This window comes from Copadichromis virginalis, linkage group LG1 (genome assembly GCF_057382275.1).
Source record: "Copadichromis virginalis isolate Kocher_CV1m ecotype Utaka linkage group LG1, C_Virginalis_male_GT1.1, whole genome shotgun sequence".
Taxonomy (NCBI): Eukaryota; Metazoa; Chordata; class Actinopteri; order Cichliformes; family Cichlidae; genus Copadichromis; species Copadichromis virginalis.
The window spans coordinates 42,147,298-42,168,992 of NC_140618.1; the positions used below are offsets into that span (position 1 = coordinate 42,147,298).

Genomic DNA, 21,695 nt, shown 5'->3' on the forward strand with positions numbered 1-21,695 from the left:
TGAATATGTTTGGATATATTGAGTCTTCATTATATGAATATCGTCTGATGACTTCAGCAGCCTCAGTTTCCAGACCCTAGGAAAGCAAAAGCTTACCTGCATACTGATACCTTGTAGCCCAGGTGCATTGGCTGCAGAGGTTCTGTGCCTGGATCGAAGTCAGTGACATTGAAGTATGACAGAGTGTGGTTGACAAAGCCATGCAAGGTGCCGTCAGGACTGTACATGTATTGGTAGACAAGCCGAGGGATGAAGTCAGAGGTGAAAGCGATGACAAAGGCCTGGAAGACAAAAAGTTCAATTCAATTTCTTTATATAGCACCAACTCAAAACAACAGCAACAATCATATGAACCCTCATAAGAAAACATTTTGGTGACAGTGGGACGTAAGAACTTTCTTTTAACAAAAAAAAACAAGCTCAGGCAGGAGGAGCCATGACCGGTCGGGGTGAGGGGAGGAAGACAAGACAAAGACATGCTGTGGAAGAGAGCCAGAGATGAATAATAACTAATAACTGAAAGCAGAAATGTGTATAAACACAGAGTGAGTGAGAAAGGTGACTGTAGAAGAAACACCCAGTGCATCATGGGAATCTCTCAGCAGCCTAGACCCACTGCAGCATAACTAAGGGAGGATTCAGGATCACCTGGTCCAGCCCTAACTATATGCTTTAGCGAAAAGGAAAGTTTGAAGCCTGATCTTGAAAGTAGAGATAGTGTCTGTCTGGCCAAGGTAATGCTGTCCAGACTAAGAATCTGGTTAGACACCATATTTCTAAGATTTTTAGGGCCGAGTACAATAACCTCAGTTGGATCTGAATTTAGAAGCAGAAAATTAGAGGTCATCCAGGTCTTCATATCTTTATGGATATATGAAGTTGTCATCTGCATAGCAGTGTAAATGTATGCTATGTCTTCTAATGATGCTGCCTAAGGGAAGCATGTATAATGTAAACAGAATTGGTCCTAGCACTGAACCCTGTGGAACTCCATAATTAACCTCAGTGTGTGAAGAGGACTCTCCATTTACATGCACAAATTGGAGTCTATTAGATAGATATGATACAAACCACTGCAGCACAGTACCTGTAATACCTACAGCATGTTCTAATCGCTCTAATAGGATATTATGGTCGACAGTATCGAACGCTGCACTGAGGTCTAGCAGGACAAGCACAGAGATGAGTCCACTGTCAGAGGCCATAAGAAGATCATTTGTAACCTTCACTAAAGCTGTTTCTGTGCTGTGATGAGCTCTGAAACCTGACTGAAACTCTTCAAATAAACCTCTGCAGATGATCTGTTAGCTGTTTGACAACTACTCTTTCAAGGATGTTTGATATAAAGGAAGGTTGGAGATTGGCCTATAATTAGCTAAGACTGCTGGGTCTAGAGATGCTTTTTGAGTAAAGGTTTAACTACAGCCAGCTTGAAGGCCTGTGGTACATAGCCGATCATTAGAGATAGGTTGATCATATTTAAGATCGAAGCATTAATTAATGGCAGGACTTCTTTGAGCAGTTTTGTAGGAATGGGGTCTAAAAGACACGTTGATGGTTTGGAGGAAGTAATTATTGAAGTTAACTCAGAAAGATCAATTGGAGAAAAAGAGTCTAACTTAACATCAATGGTACTAAGAGGACCAAGACAATGTACTAGTGTAGTCCTAACTGAGTGAAAATCGTTTTCCAGGACAGCCTTGGCATTGTTTTTATATTGGCATTGTATAACCATACAGATTGCTGATAAGACTTACGTTGACAATGACCGCTACCTTGCTGAGGCCCCTCAAGAGGTTGTACCAGATCCCTGCAGAAAGACAGAAGAGCCGTTATTCATGAGAAAACAGCAGCTCCGACATGCACACGACTAGAGTTTGCACAGGGTGATTTAGTACAACTGCAACTCACTGGTGCTGAGTGTTCTCTGCATATTGGAAATGCCACTGCAGACGGGTTCTGAGATTAAGCTACTTAATCGAGTCACTTAACTTCTCTACGTGAAGAAAACCAGCTTTCAGAGATTTCAGTCTTGCAACATATAACTCTACACAATGTTAGCTTCATAATAGGTTTGCTGTAGTGTAATTCAGCTGTAAGCAGAGTCTTTTTCCTTACAGCAGCCTACTAGAATGGCATATGTAGCAGTCCTTATTTTTATGTGTTCTGCCTAGTGTGAGAGTCATAAATTTAATTTGAAATCAATTGAAATGTATTTTATTCATATAGCCTCAAACCACGAGGACAGTCACCTTCAGGCTTTTCATATTGTAAGCTATAGACCTTACAATAACAGAGAGGAAACCTCAACAATGAGATGATCCCGTTTGAGTGCACAACAATGGGAAGGGAAACTCCCTTTAACAGGAAGAAACCACTGACAGAAACAAGTTCATGGGATGGGGGCCACCTCCAAAGACAGATGGGTGAGGATACATGTATTTAGTTTCAGTTTGTCGGGACACTGTACTGCAAATTCACCTCTTTTTTCACCCAAATGAAAGAAATGCTGTTGAAGACATCTTAGGGCATAGTTTCTTGAAGTCTGAATAACAGAGTGCTAATTTAGTTCATTGATTAAACTGACTAAAGGCTGCAAAAGAAAAATACACAAACGAGCACTATTAGCAATTGCAATGTGCTACTTTTGTGTGCTGTTTTCAGTCTGTGTGGATTTTTTGTACTGGGTTTATATTTTTGTAACATTAGTAAAACACATTTCTTAACAGCAGATGTTACTGCAATTTTAAGAGGGTTTAATCTCACATAGAGATAAAAGAAACGAACCAATGTCTTTGGCTTTAGCTGCAATAGGCCTGCGAAGCTCGGTAACAAACTTCTTAGCATCCAGACGAATTTCAATTATGTTATTCAGAAGAGCAAAGAGCGGCGCCAGAGGGAAGGAGGCCACGAACAGAGTCACCATCCCAAACTGGATTACTAAAGGAAAAGGGAAAAAAACAGACAAATAGAACAGCATTTAGCAATGACTCATCCTCGATTGGGTGAAAGAAAATTAATACAGAAAACTATTTTTAACATCTATAAATAAGCATGAAAAAAAAATTCCTTCAGAATTTCTTTAAAAATGAAAAGAAAGCCAATTTTGATAGCGGTGGACAGTTGTGAAAACCTATTTCTGTTTAAGCATGCCATGTTTAAAGTCACGAGATTCTGGCTGCCTCCTAATGTTACAATTATTACTGAGTTTCTTGTAACTGTAGTTTGATCTTAATCAGGTATGTCAGAAACAAACTTTATTTGCTCTGCTCGTCTTTGTCCACCACTACTCTTTAAATGCATTTAGTGCAAACCAGGTAATTTATTTATTTGCTAACAACATGATTAACAAAAGTGATGAAACTTATTTACTCATTTCCATGTACTCTGGATTGAGGCCAACAAATGGACCCAGGAGCTGGTCCTTCTCATAGCGTTTCAGAGTTTTATGCGGCACTGGCTCTTGAATGGAAACCATTTCTGACTTCCTCCTGCGGAGCATTTTTTTCAGCTTCCTGCAAATCCCAACAATCCATTAAGAAATTACACAATGAGATTTGTAAAAGCATCACTCAGTTTCTAAAGTGTTATTGTGCAAATGCATGCGCATCTTTGATTTTTGTTGTTGTTGTAGATTTCTCCTTAACTTAATGGATTATGTATCCTAAAATTTGGGAGATTATTAACCACATTTGGACAAATACAGGAACTCTATTCTGAATACTACGACTACGATAAGTGGTAAATTCTTCAAAGTCTTGAGTTCTTAATTGTTAGGGATGATAATTTGGATGTCTAACACTGCTGGAAGAGCCAAACATGTGGCATAAACCTCAGTCACAGTGTATGTGCACAGAGAGGCTGAGCAGACTACAGGCTTACAGTTCAGCAAGGTGCTGTCTGGTTTCCAGGGAAATGTAGATGAAAACTAGACGAGCAGTATTCTCAGACATACACATAACTGAGTGGGTGTGCATTATGTGATCTGTGACTTACTGAACCCACACAGTGGGATCTGTGCACACCACTGTTGCTTGTGAAGCTTGCACACAAGAATTTCCCTCACGTGTGCTGTACCAGTGTATCAGCACATGTAACGTGTCAATAAAACTGATTTGATTTGATGCCGATCCCTCATTCAATCTGTGTTCAAGTGTGTTTTTGAGCTTGCTGCAGTCTCTGTTTTGCACTCACGGTAAGCCAATCTCAAACAAGTTGTTCTGGATGAGCTGTTTGCCTAGCATAGTGATGCACAACTGAATGCACAGCTCCATGAGGCAACCTGCATGGGCACACTGTAGGAGAGACAGTGAACAAGTGTAGAAACAGACAATAGTGAAACATTCGAAACAGACCATTTGAGAAAAGAAATGTAAAATTTAACTTACTATTAGTTACTAGGATTTTTTCCCCTTAATCTTTATATGAGAATGTTAAACTAAAAATAAAGGTGACTGTGTGCTCTTAGTCATAAAGCACCATCTAATCTAGCTGTTAATTGTTATCTAGAGACAACTGGCTCCATTCCCTCCCTCTCTTCTCTTGAGCATATTTAAAGTGGATTACCTCTTCCATCCTGTAAGACCCAACAACATACAAGTAGTTTCCAGGCCTCCCAACAAGCCTATAAAAACAAAACCACAGTCACAAAGTCTGACAAAGAAAGCATTGACTTTACAGAATCATCATGTTTCCTTCTTCCAGCAAAACATCTGCAGACAACAGTGAGTTGGATAAAGCTGTGTGTGCATTGTCAGTAACACATTATAGTGCTTGATTTCCCTACAGTCCAGTTTAGTTTGACTAAAATGATCTGAAACTAAATTATGTGAGAAACTGTTGTTTTACCTGCCCCTGAAAAAGGCCAAGTAGACAATGGGTGTGAAGGCATTGACGAACTTCAAGATAAAAGTCTTGAAGATGAGGCGTTCCTCAAAGCTCTTGTCCGTCTTTGGAACCTCTGAAAAAGCGCACAGTCGATGTAGTGTTAGACTCTCCTAAGATGCCATTCTCGTCCTATGTCGGGGACATTAGTCTGAGATTGCTACGTCAAGCACCATTTATGCAATCTATAGGACTAATGCTGTACTGTCGATGAGACATCCTCGGCTTTCTATGGTTTCCACATTTGTGGGGGCTGTTGCAGCCCCAAGCAAATTTAAAGATGTCTAAACAAACAATGAGAAGGTGGAATGACATCTGCACTAATGCAGCTGTTGTTCTAGACTGTTGAGCTGAAGATATTCTAGCGCTCACATTTGGCCACAAGCTCAAGGTAATGTCTGAAAGAAAGATATCATTAAGGTGGCGCTCGGGCTTAGAGAACTTTTAAGGCAGCTCAGAGTAATTGTTGCATGTCCATAATGGCTAGATTTGGGCACGGGCAAACTTACCATGCACACCAAACTAAGAGAAGACCCATAATTCTCTTTATTATCTCTCATGTGGTCTGGAAGGGGATTGGTGTTTCTGCCCAGGATGAATGGAGAAAAGGGTACCAGGAACACCCTCCTGCCACCACAACTTACTTCAGATAATCAAATTAAAAAGGACTGATAAAAAGAAAGGCTTTGTGTCATGGCTCTTGCTCATTTTGACCCAGCATTTCCTGTTTCTTATATTTTGGTGTTTTTTCTGTATTAGGATTTATGTTCTGATTCTTTAGTTGTGCTGTTTTGATTATTATTGTTCTAGATTTAGTTCAGTGTCACGTCTGCGTCTTTGTTATTTGTTTCTTGTTTCCTGTTTTACTTTGAAGGTCCATGTCTTATGTCAGTGTATTCGGTTTTACTTCCCCCTGTCTCGTTAGGCCTAATTTCTCCCAGCTGTGTCTCCTGTTTCCCATTCCCTGATTATCCCTCTGTGTACATAAGCCCTGTGTTTCTCTTTGCTCTCTGTCACGTCGTTAATGTTGCTACCCTCTGTGTGCTGTGTGTTTTGGCTTGTACTCCGGTTTAGTGGCTCAGTTCCTATGTGCAGAGTTTTGTTTTGTTTCAGTTTTATTCATGAGGAGTTTTTCCAGCAACAGATGCTGCGTTTTGAGTTAAGTCCTGTCTTTGAGAGTGCTGCGATTGGGTCCTTTCCTGCACACAGCCTATTATGACACTTTGTGTTCTAAAGTCCTTTTGTGTGGCATACAAATACTACTACAAACAGTAGGAAGAAAATAATATTTGGTAAGAACATCAATCCAACAAAATGTGCCTCACCCAGTCTAGTGAGCCAGCGGGCAATGGCTCCATAGATTTCATCCAAGATGATGATGATGATGAGGTTGATGATGGCAGCAGTGGTTTTGACTGTGGCTCGGATATTATACCGAACTACAGGGTGGCTGCTCATGTGCAGCGCTGCCTTAATGCTAATCCGGTACAGGATGACTCCAAAGACTATAACAAACGTCACAATTATCTAAAATACAAGAGAGGCAGAATTAATAAGTGTGTTGGTTAAATGCGTCCACACGGAAAAAGCTTGGTTTTCAGCTACTGAACCTGCGGCACACAGTGAGCACCGTGAGACCAAAACAAACCCAACTTCCCAGAGAATGATCTTCGCTCTGCGTTCTAGGGGATCAAGTCCCTTTCCAAGGACCCTTACATCAAAAACTCTCTAGTGACAACTTAATGGACAGGCCTTTTTGAGAGCCCTTTTCTAGTCTTACAGCTCTCTCAAGCTCTGCCTCCTGACATCTGACCCACATTAAACTCATGGACTGAACACACACACAACCACCTATAACTGAACACACACAAAATGGACAAAAACAAACAAATGGACAACTGTACCCTCATACACACAATAACAACATGGACTGAACCACCACTCACAACCACCAGCACTTTATATACCTCTGTGGAAATTATCCACATATTTCTTAACTGCACTACTGTAAATGCTGTATAGACAATCATTCTGTTTATAACTTGCATAGTTCATATTTCTGTATAGCTTTATATTTATATCCTGTTCATAGCCTGTACATATAGTTATAGCATATTCATAACATACCTTAATACCGTGTACATTGTAACATACCTATAATAGACCCATTCTGTAATATATCTATATTATGTCTAAAGCACTTTCTGGATGGATGCAAACCGTTTTTCGTTGCCTTGTACTTGTGACATGTGCAATAACAATAAAGTTGAATTCTATTCTATTCTAAGCACATAGTGGATTATTCTGCATGCTTTATCTAACACATATTGAGGGGCAAATTAAAATCACCAGTTAACCTAACCACCATATTGAAGCATTTAGATTGGTCTTGATGACATTTCAGTAGCAGCTTAAGTTCAGTATTTTGATTCCAGTTTTTTGTAGAAGACACATTTATTTAGGGCGATCGTGGCTCAAGAGTTGGGTGTTTGTCTTGTAATCAGAAGGTCGTTGTGTCCTTGGGCGAGACACTTCACCTGCCGCCTACTGGTGGTGGTCAGAGGGGCCGATGGTGCGATATGGCAGCCTCGCTTCTGTCAGTCTGCCCCAGGGCAGCTGTGGCTACACCTGTAGCTGCCTCCACCAGTGTGTGAATGTGAGAGTGAATGAATAGTGGCATTGTTAAGCGCTTTGAGGGTCTCGAAAAGCGCTATATAAATGCAATGAATTATTATTATTAAATACCCACATTTTCATACAACAGCATATTCAATCGCAGCCTTCATTTCATTCCACATAATCACATAATAAATACCCTATAAAGTGCTTTGCAAAGGTAATGTATGCTCCATAGCCAAGTTGTTTGATGACCTTGTAATTCTAAGGACCTTGTTATGGGAATGTACTTGCATTTGTTAAGTGGTATAAAAAAAACAACTTTTAAGACACTGGTATGAGGAGGAGTTCATATTGTCTTTAAGGATTAATGACTGAAAGTGGTGCTAAAGGTAAAATGTCTACAATTTCTTTGAGATTGGCAAAAGAGAATGCTAACACACTACTAGACAGAGCAGGTCATCTACTAATCATAAGGTTGGTGGTTAGCTCCCTGGCTGCTCCAGTCTGCATGCCATGCTGTATAAAGTGCTATATAAAAATCACGCCATTAACCATGTAAGTAGTGTATAACTTCATGCATTTTACAATAATAACATTTTAAGTTTCCGTAGTTCAGTAGTATAATCCCCTCAGCTCTTTTCACCAACTAGGACCACTGTCAGTGGATCCTCACCAGTCAGTGAGGGTGGGAAACATGTAAGACTGGGCTCTCGACACGTTCCATGCACTTAATAACAAAATAATGACCAATAACTGTTTTTGTTCACTGTCAATCTGATTGCAAAACAATAAGCATTTCCCTGTATGTCATACTGTGTATGATTGTGTATGTGACAAATAAAACTTTCAAACTGAAAGTACGCGTTTCAGGTCATGTTTTTAACCTTGCCTAAGGTCCAGGTATTTTAAAGGACAGGAAACACTTTTGAAAGTTATGTTTGAACAGTGAAACGTATTTAAAAAAAGTTAGACTTGGCTTTATTGTTATAAGGTCACATCAGCCAGGACATTTTTATGGTATTCATTTTTCTTGTAAGTTGGTAGGGTAGAACAGCATTTATCACATTTACGTTGATAAAATGAGGAGTTAATAAAACATCCATCAAGCATATAAACACTGACTATTAAAGATGTAAAGGCATGAACAATGAATCGCCTCCATAATATAGTTCCTGCCCAGAAACTACTGCATATTTATGATGTGAGATGAGGAAATACTTGTTTTTCTGCTAAATTACAGTTTTCACAGTTGTTTTCTGTAAAAACTGACTTGTCACTGTCATGTAATTAATATATTCTTAGTGATTATTTTCTGATTATATTGTTTTTATGTACTTTAATAATGAAGGTTTGTAAAGCAAGGCCACTTTTGATAAACCAAGTGCTTAGCCAGACTGAAAAACAGGTAGTCTAGGGTAGAGCTGCAGAGGTATAGGAATACATGAAACCAGACAGAAAAGCGGAACTAGTACATACAAGGACCAAAATAACACCTATATGAGACACATGTTTGGCTGCTAATGTCAGAGATTCTGCAGCTGGCTTTGGGCTGTGCAGGGCTCTCTCTTCTGATGATTGAATAAACAATTATAAATGTTTTGACCACTGAGTCGGGTTTTCTCTGTTCTATCATGGGGACCAAAGAAGCAGGTTTAATATCACCCATGTATTGAAGTGTGCCTATCTTCAAGTATTTGTAGGCAAATATAAATACATTGTCAATACTTCAATTAATAAGAGCCTGAATTCATTTTGTGATTGCTTAATCACAAAATGATTGTGATTAATTATTTAATTAATTATTTAATATTAATTTAATTTAATATTAATTATTTAATTATTTAATTAATTATTTAATATTAATTAATTAATTATTGTCGTCCAAATCCTAAAACTTATGCAGTAACATTATATTCTCGCCTTTCTCATTTACAAAAACCTTTCAACGTAGTATTGCCAGAAACAGAAATAATATGGGACAATGACATCATCACTCATGCTTCAGAAACACATGTTGGTGAACACAGTGGGAGACTACTGGTACTCACCATAAAACCCATCATGACCACAGTAGTCAGGTAAGCAGGCAGCCTATCTGTACATGTCAGCTTCACCTTTTCATCCTATACACACACACACACACACACACACACACACACACACACACACACACACACACAATGAAGGGCATTAAGACCTGATGCAGATGTGCAATTCCCCTTCCACTGCCTTATTTCTGTCTTTCAGTAGCAGCCCTTTATACACTGGTCATGGAGTTGCACAAAGCACATATAACAAGCATAGACACAAATCAGTGGCTCCAGTGGAGCAGAGTTAATTCTGCCCTCAGCTGTAGTGTCACATTTGAGTGACTTAAAATTGGGTCAAGATGCTGAGATGACTCCATGTTTATAGGATGAAAAAGGTGTGTCCTTGATATAACGCAAGGATTTTTGGGGGGGCTCAGGATATCTTACACTTTGAGCCTTATCTTTATTCAAAAGCAACATCATTAACAACCAATTAGATTAAATCAGGCTGTACTCAGAAAACCAGTTAAACCAAGCAAGTTATCACTATGTAGTGACCTCTGTGGCTTGCAGGTCATTACATAGCAGAACACAACATATTACATAGTGATTTACATTAAACCCACATTGACCATTTCGCACACAGTGCTTTATCATATGTGCTTATATCTACATCCAATGGCAATTTAGAATAACCAGTTAACCTAACATGCATCAATTTGAACTTTGGGAAAAGGTGACGTGACAGCAACCACTGAACCAACACTATTTTAAATCAGCAACTGTCTATGTAAATAAAATTGTGATGTATCCAATATCCATATTTTCATAAAGCACTGGAAACATGAAAAGATTTTGTCAGAAAAAAATTGACTTAATTTTACCATCAAGTCCGAATGTTCCAGTTTCACTTTCTTTTGCATGACCCGGAACTCGTACTCAGCTCGATTGTGGTCCTGGAAGAGAACATTTGCTTGTTACTTTTATTGATGGTGCTTTTTGTTGATTAGTACTAAATGTGCAAGACGTTAAACTTGCAAGAGAAGATCCCATTTGGAATTCAGAATGGAGACAGGAATAAGTTAAACAGCCTTGTGGCAAAAAGTTTTGCAAAATAAGCACTTGGTGTTTAGGTTTCTGTACAACTCTGCACAAGAAAAGGAAGATATGTATCAACTCACCATGAAAGAAATACACCAGCTACACCAGTAGTTTATCCTATTTTGGCATTTACAGAATTTTAAGGTGGAAAGCATCAATCCATCATATTTCTAGCTCATTTAGAAATTTACTGCCTTTATTAAAAAGGCAGTATTTTGGGGATTTCTTATATTTCTGGGACCCCCCCAAAAAAAACAAAAATCCCCAAAGATACGAACAAACAAGTATTACATAAAGTTTAAAACAATGACACATGATGATGATTAATGATGCATATAATTTTTCCTTTAGGATTAATACCGTTATTTTTCTTCTCTGTATTCTTAAACATTAGATTGGTTCCCAATTTTTATTCTTTCCTTCCAAATTTTAACTCTTAACCATTTAATTTACAAATGAAATTAAATGGTTGTGTAATAGTGACGTGTGTAGCTGATGGTGAAATGTTCCTTTAATGGTGAGAAATACATGTTTATATCTTAAGGAATGTGATATGCAGCCAGAATTGAATGGATGTGTACCCAGCGGAGGAGGAGCTGTGTGTAAAGAGAAACTGCATCACTAGAAAACAAAGCTGACGGTTAGACAGTGGCCTAAAGGTACATGTGTCAGACTAATGTACAGACACACAGGCTCAGTGAAACACACATGAGCAAGCTTCCAAATAGGAAAAATGACAATGTTGTCCAGTACAGCTGAGTAAGCAGAAGAACTGGTCTGTGCTGAACACGGCTATTTTTCATGTGGACCGATCAAGTAGAAATAGCTTGAACTTTTTCAAGTAACCATTTTTTATACCATCTCATCTAGATGTTTAACAAGACATTAACTCAGAACCTGCTTTACATTATCACAGTGTCGATTTCAACACTGACGTATGAACTACAGAAAGTAGACGACATGAAGAATGTATTTGCTTCCATATTTCCACTGAGATTTTTTATTTGATCCATTTTGGAGAAAATACATGTATTTGACATAAGATTATTCTACCAGCCTACATGTCCACTGAGGTACCACCGGAGCTAAAAGTGATCTAAAAGCATTTTGAAGTTCATAATTCTGTATTATGTGGACCTACCTAAGCCTGTGCTTTAACTGAACCCCATAACCTGCAGACCTGGATCAGTAGGACCACTTACACAGATGATGCCATTTGCATTGCAACGTTCCTGAACCTTGCACGACCTATCCTACAAGTCAATCCTCCTCAGCATGTTTCACAAGGTCGTGCTGAACCCCCACCATTTACTCTGCATCTGCCTTACTGTACGTGGACATTTCTGCCCTAATAATTCTGTTTCAGTAACTAACTCAGTTTTTTATGCAAGCCATCACAACCTTCAGCTGTATTTATCACCGATTCTAGTTTTTCTACTAGGTTTTGTTGACTTAATGAGGTCCCAAAGATGTATTTTATTCACAACATTGATTTTTCTTCATCACTGAGTCCTGCCAAAGGATGGGATACCACATCCCGCTGACAAAGAGAGGCCATCCTAACTACTCATGCCTAGCAACTCAAATATGGGGGTGGGATGGCTATCGTTTGTAATAACAACCACACATAATTACCTTTGCTCTCTTTCTTCTTTTTCTAGCTTTACTGCTCGTTTTAATCACCATGTTCGAGACATTTAATCTTGAAAAGTCAGTCAAAAGCCAACTACACTGGACCTTGTGCTGGGCTACAGCATCTCATGAATAACACTGAATTACTTTACCTTAATTCATCTGCTTACAAGCTTTTTATGTTTCATAGCTTGGCTCCATTTCCTTCTCAGAGACTTCTACCTGCATTTGCTCTCTCTGAACTCAAAGGTCAGCTAGCAGCTTCTCTAGAACATTCTTAGTTGCTCCTTCATCTAAGGCGTGTCTCAGTCAATGAATTGTTAAACCATTTTAAATACACATCAAACATGGCGCCAAAATATCCTGCCTGTATTGAATCCTCATTGCATTTGAGATTTTTATTTCAAGAAGATTAAAAGTCAAGAATTGGTAGCACTTGCTATTACAGCTCAGTAATAAAGGGGTAATAGTAGGTAACAAGAGTAATAATATGGTAATTTCTAACTCGTTACTATGCAATTACTAAAGTAATAACCACTTAATATGCAGGTAATATAATGGTAGCAACAGTAGTTACAGTTGAGTATTATTACCATGAAATTACCGTAATAGGATAATAAGAGCGCCAAAACTGGGGGTAATAATATGGAAATACAGCTCCGTAATAACACTGTAATAGCAGGGTGACAAGGAAGAAACCAGAATGTCATAATGTGGTCATTTCTAAGTTATTCCCACCAAAAATAAAAAAATGGATAAAAAAGATAAAAGCCAGACAACTTCAGAGCTGTGAGTCCTAGAAATGCCAAGACTGCTGTATTGATCAACTAATTAACTAGACCACATCTTCAGAACAAACCTCAAAAGATAGTCAAGCCAGATGTGCAACACAACTGAACCACAGAGACAAAGTCAGGTAAAAAGACCACATGGAGACTGTTAGACACCTTAAAAGAGAAGAAAAGTCAGAACAGATCTGTAACAGTTAGTGAAAAAGAAGTCAAACCTTGTGTTCCCCCTGTGAAGTAAACCAAACACATAAGAACATAAAAGCGATATCAGTTTACGTGTCAAGTTAAAAACATTTCATGTTTTTTAAGAGTAATATAATGACGATATGATATTGTATTGAATTGTACTGTGTACATTATGATTTAAAAGACATTCACTCCTAAAGGTTTGTGTGGGAACCTTATCTTATCTCAACCATTATGTTACTTATTACTGTAGGAATGTGTTTTTAAGATAGCTGCATTCCTGTATCCTTTATATCCATATTAGTCTCTGTTTGAAGAAGAGTGTTGTTAAACCTTAACATCTGCTTTCATGTTTGACCAAAGCACTTTGTAAAACGAGCAAAGATCAACTGGAACATATGGCACTGCAACAACAAACTTCAAGTTTCTATTTCATTTGTGTTTCTAGCATCTTGCATCACACGTTTATACTACAAACTGTGCAGGTTTTGTAGTTATTGTGGTCCTAAAAATATAATTAGCACATTAACATTAAAAAGATGGACAGTAATATTTGCACAGAAAAAGAACTTGTGCAAAAAGTGCAAACTTATTATTCATTATCACTATTTACTAATTAACACTAGGTAACAATTATGCTCTGTGCATTAAAACACATGTGGGGTTATCTCACCTCCTCCTCCTCTCCAAACCCTGTGAGGTCCCAGACATAGTTGAGTCTCATCTGCCGCCTCTTCCAGTGCTCCATAAAGAGAACAGCTACATAATAAGACACACAAACTCAACGCATGCTCGGACACCAGCTGCAACATGTTTCTTGCTATTTTCCGTATATATAAATGGCAACCATAGAGAGTGTGAACATTTTATACTTTTATTGTACCTGTTCATATAAGGTTATGCAAGTTTTGTTACATAATGTACATAATCAACAGCAAGCAGTGCCTTTATTTAAAAAGTATGGATTTATAAAAGGATTTGGAAATCATGTACATTTTACAATCCTCCAAATGCTTTTTGTTAATTCATATAAGGGGTTCATAATAAGATGTGCTGATGTTACATTGCTCACAGTTGATGACTCCACTTGTATGATTGCACCTTTCATATTTCTTAATATAAAATATGAAATATAAAGTCTGGCAGTATTTGGCACTAAAAATACACTGAAACAAAGGTGCTGGTTCCATAGATCAAAGCTTTAAAATAATACAGTCTTCTGTTCCGAGCTCCTTAGACTACGATGACCTGGATGACTGAGAACCTTTACAGACAATGCAGTCTTGAATTTGGTACAGTTTTAGCGATGCTTTGCTGCACGAGCTTTATTTGTTGGTGGTCTGCATATTTTCTGGTTGTTGCCTATATATTTGGACAGCAATCTGTACTCACCCCATAGAGCCATGAAGACAGAGAAGAACACAGTGGCTGCATTGTCAAACAGATGGCTGGCTCGGGCTGTGCCACATGCTGTAACCAGCTTCCAGTAGCTGCAGGCTTGGTCGCATAGTGGACACATGGTAATATTGTTTCTGGGATCACAAATTTCCATGCTAACAAAAAAGAATAGATTTCAGATATGAATCAGTCTAAGCCAAAAGCCGGAGACACCTTCCCGTCTGTTACTGAGACCAACTTGCTATACTTCCTATGCACTCTTCATCCCACTCTCACTTCTTCCTTACTAATCCTCTCCACCTCCTGATTTACCAACAGTCCTCTAGTACTTCGCTCATCTTCTCAACACATTTCCGTCATTTCTTAGCACATTTCCATTTTTGTCAAACCTAAAATCTGTTGCACACCCTTTCTGGCTTGGTACAAGTCCCTTTCTCGTTTCTTAGCTTCTAGCTCCACATACAACTCACTCTAAGCCTTTTCCATTGCCACCTCTCTCTTTACTGTAGACCTACGCTTTCTTGTACTCCTGGCTACGTTCTTCTTGTTATTAAGACATGAAAATGAGAAATTTGTTCACTCCATTTGTGATGCAAATGTCAACAGGTCACAAATAAAATAAAATAAAATAAAATCACAAAAATGTTACCTACCTGCGGTGAGTTTTAGACAAAATTGGAATCATAGCAAGCTGACACTTGCAATAAAGGCAATAAAAAATAAATAAATATGTCCAGCGTACCTAGGTATGTTATCATCGACAGTAGCACAGCCATAGAGAAATACAATTACTCCAATGATGGCAGCAGGGATCAGCATCTGTGTGTAGACTCCCAACCAGGCAAAATACAGTCCAATCTTTTCCCCAAAATATTTCCTGGGTGAGAGGAGATACAGAGGTCACATCACTGTCAAATCCATCACTGCAAAATTAACTGTGATTCCTTAATAGTTGAGCTTAATTCCATGTAAATAGGTCATGTATGCCACTATTAAAGTCATAATTACAAGACCTATCTGATTAAAATTAATTTCCTCAATTTAAAGTCAGAGGACAAATAAATTGTGGTTTTGCAAACTGCATTTCCTGTCAGCAATTTCATGCCAGATATGGATCTCACCTGATAAGTCCAATGGGCTGGTACTTGTAGAAGACACTGTAGCTTGCCCACTGTTCGTACAGGAGCTGTGAACAGAAGCACGACTCAATAAATATATCACATGCTACAAATATATATATATTATTTATATCCATCCATCCATCCATCCATCCATTCGCTTCCGCTTATCCTTTTCAGGGTCGCGGGGGGCGCTGGAGCCTATCCCAGCTGTCATAGGGCGAGAGGCGGGGTACACCCTGGACAGGTCGCCAGTCTGTCGCAGGGCCAACACACAGGGACAGACAACCATTCGCACTCACATTCACACCTAGTGGCAATTTGGATTATCCAATTAACCTATCCCCACAAGCTGCATGTCTTTGGACGGTGGGAGGAAGCCGGAGTACCCGGAGGGAACCCACGCAAACACGGGGAGAACATGCAAACTCCACACAGAAAGACCCCGGCCTGATGGTGGAATTGAACTCAGGACCTTCTTGCTGTGCGGCAACAGTGCTAACCACCGTGCCACCGTGCTGCCTATTATTTATATATATATATTTTTTCTTTTTTTTCTTTTTTTAAAGAATTAGAGGCTATTTTTTTGCAGATTTATCAATTTTTATCTATGAAGCGCCTTGAGGCCACTTTTGTTGTGATTTGGCGCTATATAAATAAAACTGAATTGAATCAGTTTTTATCAGTTTCACGTTATACGTCCTAATGCAATAACATTTATTGTGCCAAAAGAAATGTTTCCAGATTTTAATTTCATAATCATCCATCCATTCATTATTGGGGGTTCGGGGATCAGCAGTCTATTACATGGCTGACACAGAAACAGACAACCATTCACATATGTAGTCATGCCCACACCCAACTGCTATATGATGCAGTTATAAAGCAGTTGACTGCATTAGCTCTGCACATTCTCATTTCCTAATTCTAGCAGGGGGACAGCACATGACAGTTAGCCCAAAAGGTTGATTCTGTTCATCTGGACGTTTTCAGGGGGAGAAACGTTTCGTCACTCATCCAAATGACTTCTTCAGCCTCAGCTGACTGCAGGTTTCCCCAACCTTATAAACAGTACATTTGCACAACGACTGAAACCAGCCCACTACATGAACAATGGCTGTGAGATCAGTTTTTGATCACTAATATAACCAGAGGGAAGCTACACCAAGTCTGAAAGGTTTACCAAAGTTACATAAACAGGGTGCACCTTTAAGACCAACAGTCTGTATGATCCACTCGGTCACCTGTAACATCTCCAAGTTTCTGGCTTCAGTCCTCAACCCGCTGGTGGGCAGCTCTGAGCACCACATCCACAACATTTCAGATTTTGAGAGATGTCATTATGGAGGCAGATGAAACCATGGTGTTGTATGATGTTATGTCTCTCTTACTTGTGTTCGAGTCACTGAAGCAGTCGACGTAGTGCGTAAGAGATTACAGGATGACCCCGATCTCAGCACCGATCAAGTGTGTTTGAACTGTGTCTTCATTCCACCTATTTCACATACAAGGGTCGGTGCTACAGACAGAAACGCAGGTGTGCCGTGGGCTCCCAGTTTCACCCATCGTGGCCAACTTGTACATAGAAGAAGTAGAAAAGAGGGCCATGTTATCCTATCCAGGAACACGACCAAGTCACTGATTCAGGTATGTGGGTGACACCTACAGGCCAGTGGACACTCTTTCAATGAGAATGTACACATCCTGTACAGGGAGGAACGCTGGTTTAAGGGTGAGTCAAGGAGGCCATTTACGTGAAAAGAGAGAGACCATCTCTGAATCGAGCAGGGGGTCTAATTGTCCATCTGTCACCATCTTACAATGCTGTGATTGGAGCCATTCCCCAACTCTCTGTGAATGGGACTCATGGCCATCAGAGGAAGAGGAAACCTGCAGTCAGCTGAGACTGAAGAAGTCACCTGGACGAGTGACGACACGTTTCTCCCACTGAAAACGTCCAGATGAACAGAATCAACCTTTTGTGATTTCCTTACCTGGAAGATTGAGCGTGCATCCAGATACATGATAGTTAATTCAGTATCTGTAATGCTAAATGGACTCGTTATTAGTTATTACGTAGTGCTTTTCTACTTCACTTGAGCTTCCACGATAGCTTCCAAACTCCATTGTCAGTTAAAAACAGGGTGTAAGGTCACAGTTTTGTCATCAGTCAGTTTAGGTTGAATATAAGTGAGATTTTTTTTAATAGACTATGTTTTGGTGTAATACTGTTACAAAGAAGTATTTGTATTCTCTACTTACCTTCCTGTCATTAGGTTCTGCACTCACCCCTTCAATGTCTCCCTGTAACACACAGGTTTCATATTCAGTATTATACACATTTCCACTGTATAACAGCCTCCCTAGTTGACTTTAGGTTAAGATTTAGAAAAGGAATATTGGTAAAAATAACAACAATAATACATTTTATTTACATTTTACAAGCAACTAAACAACAAAATCACAGCAGATATAAGATAAAACAGTAGAAAGACACCATGGAAATAAAAGTCAATACACCATGAACTAAAAACACACACACAGCACTTTACACAACTTGTACATTCACGAGTCACACAGCAGACTGGGATCAAACCACCAACCTTTGGTTATTAGGTGACCTGCTCTACCACCTGAGCTACAGCCGCCCCAATTACAGCATCACAATTAAAAAATATTACTGTCTTAAACTGAGCTACATAAAAATACATAAAATCACAGAGAGAGCTGAGAGTAAATGTAAACAATGTTTTGGTTTTTTTGTTTCTTTTTAAATAATAGTGTACAAGCAGCTTAGTAATTGTAGATTTTAGGAAACCCACTGAACTATAATCATTATCGTGGTGTATAAACATCAGCCTTCTCAGTCAAACATGGGGGAGCCCAAAAGTGTGATACTCACATCATGGAGAGGATAAGCAGATGTGTACACACCATTGGCTAGCAGACTGGTGAGCCCTGCATGAAGGCACATTTAACAGAATTATAATTCAGAAACACACACACACACACACACACACACACACACACACACACACACACACACACACACACACACCATGTTGTATAATTAAATGCAGAAAAGAGTGCATGATCAACCATTAGTTTGTTATCTGAAGCCCTTGAGTTGCTTTTGAGCATAATGTCACAGTCGGCTCTGATCATCAACATATTCAGTAAATCGCTCATAAATAAAAGCTAGTGCAAAGCTGCTGTCCTACAGAGTTTCTGTATTTTGTACAGTTGTGCAGATCACTGCCACTTTTGCTGATAATAACAGTGCTGGTGGTCACAATTTTATTATCATTTGTTGTGCAAATCTGACCTTCGTCTGAGTTATGTGACTGTCAGCTACATTTTATATTCTTAATTTAATTTAATATTTTTCTTCAGGTGCTGTTAAAACCTAGAAGTGGACTTTAAAAATTGTTTCACTGTGTTAGGCTGTTTTTTCGTGTTAGAATAAAGGAGTTTTTTCAGTACAATTCTGTTTCTCACACAGTCAAAAATCCTCTGTGGGATTATTGACGTTCATTATCTAATATTTCAGCTATTGTACTGATATGGTTAAAATGGACATGATGGGGAATTCTACATGTGTCAAGACCGCTCTCGGCCTGTGGACCTAATCAAAGAGAGACTAGGATTAATTGCACATTGATTCATTCCTAGTATCAGAAAGGCAGATTTCTTACCCAAGGGATATTTGGGTTTGATGCATTTTGTCCTCTTCAGTACCTCATAGACCTGACCGTTAAACAACAAAAAAGAAAACTGTAGCAATAATGCAGTTTGTCTCTTTGAGGATGAGGAGCTGAACATTTAACAGAAAACAAAGCAGGGAACTCCGATTCATGAAGTGTTTTGGTTCAATTCCAGCCACTCTCTTGTTGTACAGAATTAGAACCTTATAATCATAAGCCAAACAATTATTTCTTTATTTTGACATGTATCAATATATACAGGATTAACTCTTCAACCATCCATCTACTAAAACAAATACTTACTATGGAGCTCCGAGTCTTGCTGTCAAAGAACTTGTTCTTGTCAGAGAGATCAAATCTGATAAGAAAGAAAAAAGAAATCAACACAGATGAGTTACAGATGCAAAGAAACACTTGTGGCATGTTTGTGAAATGTGCTCTTTTTCACTATGTAGTCTATATAATAGATGCAGGAAAAGAAAAACATACAGAAAGTCTGAACTGAGTGAATCCGTTATAATTCCAATATCAGACAGGAATTCCACAAAGCTATTCCCCATGTTACCTCGATAACCCTCAACTTAAATAAAGCTTTTGGCTTTTTTTTCATTTATTAATTATTATTTATTAATCATTTCATTATGAACTGTTTCTTTTCAGATCAGGCACTCCCACCCATCTCATGTTCTTCTTTCCAGTTCTGTGATGTTTATTAGCCTCTCGGTGATATTCTGTTGGTCATTTTGAATCATTCCAGTCAATCAGCAATTGTGTTTTTCATAGTAGTTGTTTGGCCTTGTTTATAAGTTCCATCAGCTCTGTCAGCCAGCATTAATATGTTACAGCTGCAGTTTTATTGGTTGAATGGTGTTCTTGTTTCATACCAAGAAACGTAACATTTCTTTGGAAATTACATCATTTAGTTCAAGACAACTGTGGAGATATGTAGGAATCAAAAGCATTTCTAATGAAGCCAGAAATGCTTTGTAAGATACATTTTGTAATCTAGAACTAGGAAAGTTGCTTAGGTTAGAGTGATTTCAGAGCCGAACATTAAGTAACAGAGAAAATGTGGAGGGATATCGCTTGCAAGCTGTTAGTCAGAGCTCCAAATATAGCGGCTCACTGCCCACTCTCTCCTCCATACATCCCAGCAGGATGACTGTAAGACATTAGTGTTCTCTTATTACTGCCTTTAAAAGCAAATTCACTTATAGAGAGAACATAAAGCCTGTGCAGCCTATATTTAGTCAAGTTATTCTAAATCTTTTATTCTGGGATTTCTCTTTCATTGTGCTGATAAAATAAATGTTTGCTGTAGACTAGCTTTATTTGATCACTATGCGAACCTGATCATGATGAAAGCTTCAGCTTTCCTGTTATAAAGTTGTAAAGTTGCCAGTTCCAACTTCAGTTCAGTTTAGAAAAACAATATGAAATATCAAAGTCTATCCTGTGAATGTATTTTTCTCTGATTCCAGATTTGCAGTAATCTTCTCTCTGGTTTTTAATTCTAAAACTGATAGTAATGTTCTTGTTTCCCTCGGAGAACACTCTCTGTCAGCTAACATTGCTCATTTATTCAACTATTTAATGTTTTTGAATGGATACATCGAGCTTCCTTTCTTTATTATCCACATTTTAAAGGTGTTTAAAATTAACACACAACTGACATCAAACACAATTAGCATATTTTTAAATTAGTTTTTGGTCACTTGATAAATCTAAAACCTATATTTTCATTTTGTATCGCCTCTGTTTCAATGTACAGCAGGCACTGAAAATTGTTATTTAAGACTTGTTCAGAAACAGCCTTATAGCTTCTTATCTTACTGCTATTTGCTACGGAGTATAAAGTGGGTTTCTAGGCTCTTTCTAGAAAGCCACGAAGATACTTGAATGTATTCACTTGGGGCAGAAATTCATTCCCAACCTGGAGGTGGCACTGCAACCTTTTCCAACTGAGAACCATGGCCTCAGACTCAGAAGTTCCAATCCACATCTTAGTAGCTCTACTTTTGGCTGCAGAAACCCCAGAGTAACCTAAATGCTTCATAAAGCCAACAGAATCACACCAACTGGAAAAAGCTAGGATTAGATGCAGAGAAAATTGAATCCAACATCCTCAACCTCTTAGCTGTGCCTAGAAATTTGATCCATAAATTATGACTAAAACTGGTGACAGAGACTGGAGTCCAGTACACTCAGCGAAGTCTTACTCTTTGCCAGCAG

The 21,695-nt window shown here is 38.6% G+C and overlaps 1 protein-coding gene across 3 annotated transcripts in view; it reads right to left on the minus strand.

Moving 5' to 3' along the window:
• ano1a (anoctamin 1, calcium activated chloride channel a) overlaps positions 1–21,695 on the minus strand; it is a 53,559-nt gene that overhangs the window by 3,275 nt on the left and 28,589 nt on the right. For all 3 annotated transcript variants that reach the window (XM_085463794.1, XM_085463775.1, XM_085463785.1), the window contains exons 6-23: positions 19,767–19,821; positions 19,455–19,506; positions 18,662–18,717; positions 18,022–18,063; positions 15,763–15,827; positions 15,384–15,518; positions 14,636–14,796; positions 13,917–14,002; positions 10,418–10,489; positions 9,552–9,626; positions 6,210–6,411; positions 4,849–4,960; positions 4,567–4,624; positions 4,195–4,295; positions 3,373–3,515; positions 2,788–2,940; positions 1,758–1,810; positions 97–281 (exon numbers count right to left, since the gene is read on the minus strand). In XM_085463794.1, the coding sequence (XP_085319920.1) occupies positions 97–281; positions 1,758–1,810; positions 2,788–2,940; positions 3,373–3,515; positions 4,195–4,295; positions 4,567–4,624; positions 4,849–4,960; positions 6,210–6,411; positions 9,552–9,626; positions 10,418–10,489; positions 13,917–14,002; positions 14,636–14,796; positions 15,384–15,518; positions 15,763–15,827; positions 18,022–18,063; positions 18,662–18,717; positions 19,455–19,506; positions 19,767–19,821 (1,806 nt within the window). The remainder of the gene's footprint in view (positions 1–96; positions 282–1,757; positions 1,811–2,787; positions 2,941–3,372; positions 3,516–4,194; positions 4,296–4,566; positions 4,625–4,848; positions 4,961–6,209; positions 6,412–9,551; positions 9,627–10,417; positions 10,490–13,916; positions 14,003–14,635; positions 14,797–15,383; positions 15,519–15,762; positions 15,828–18,021; positions 18,064–18,661; positions 18,718–19,454; positions 19,507–19,766; positions 19,822–21,695) is intronic.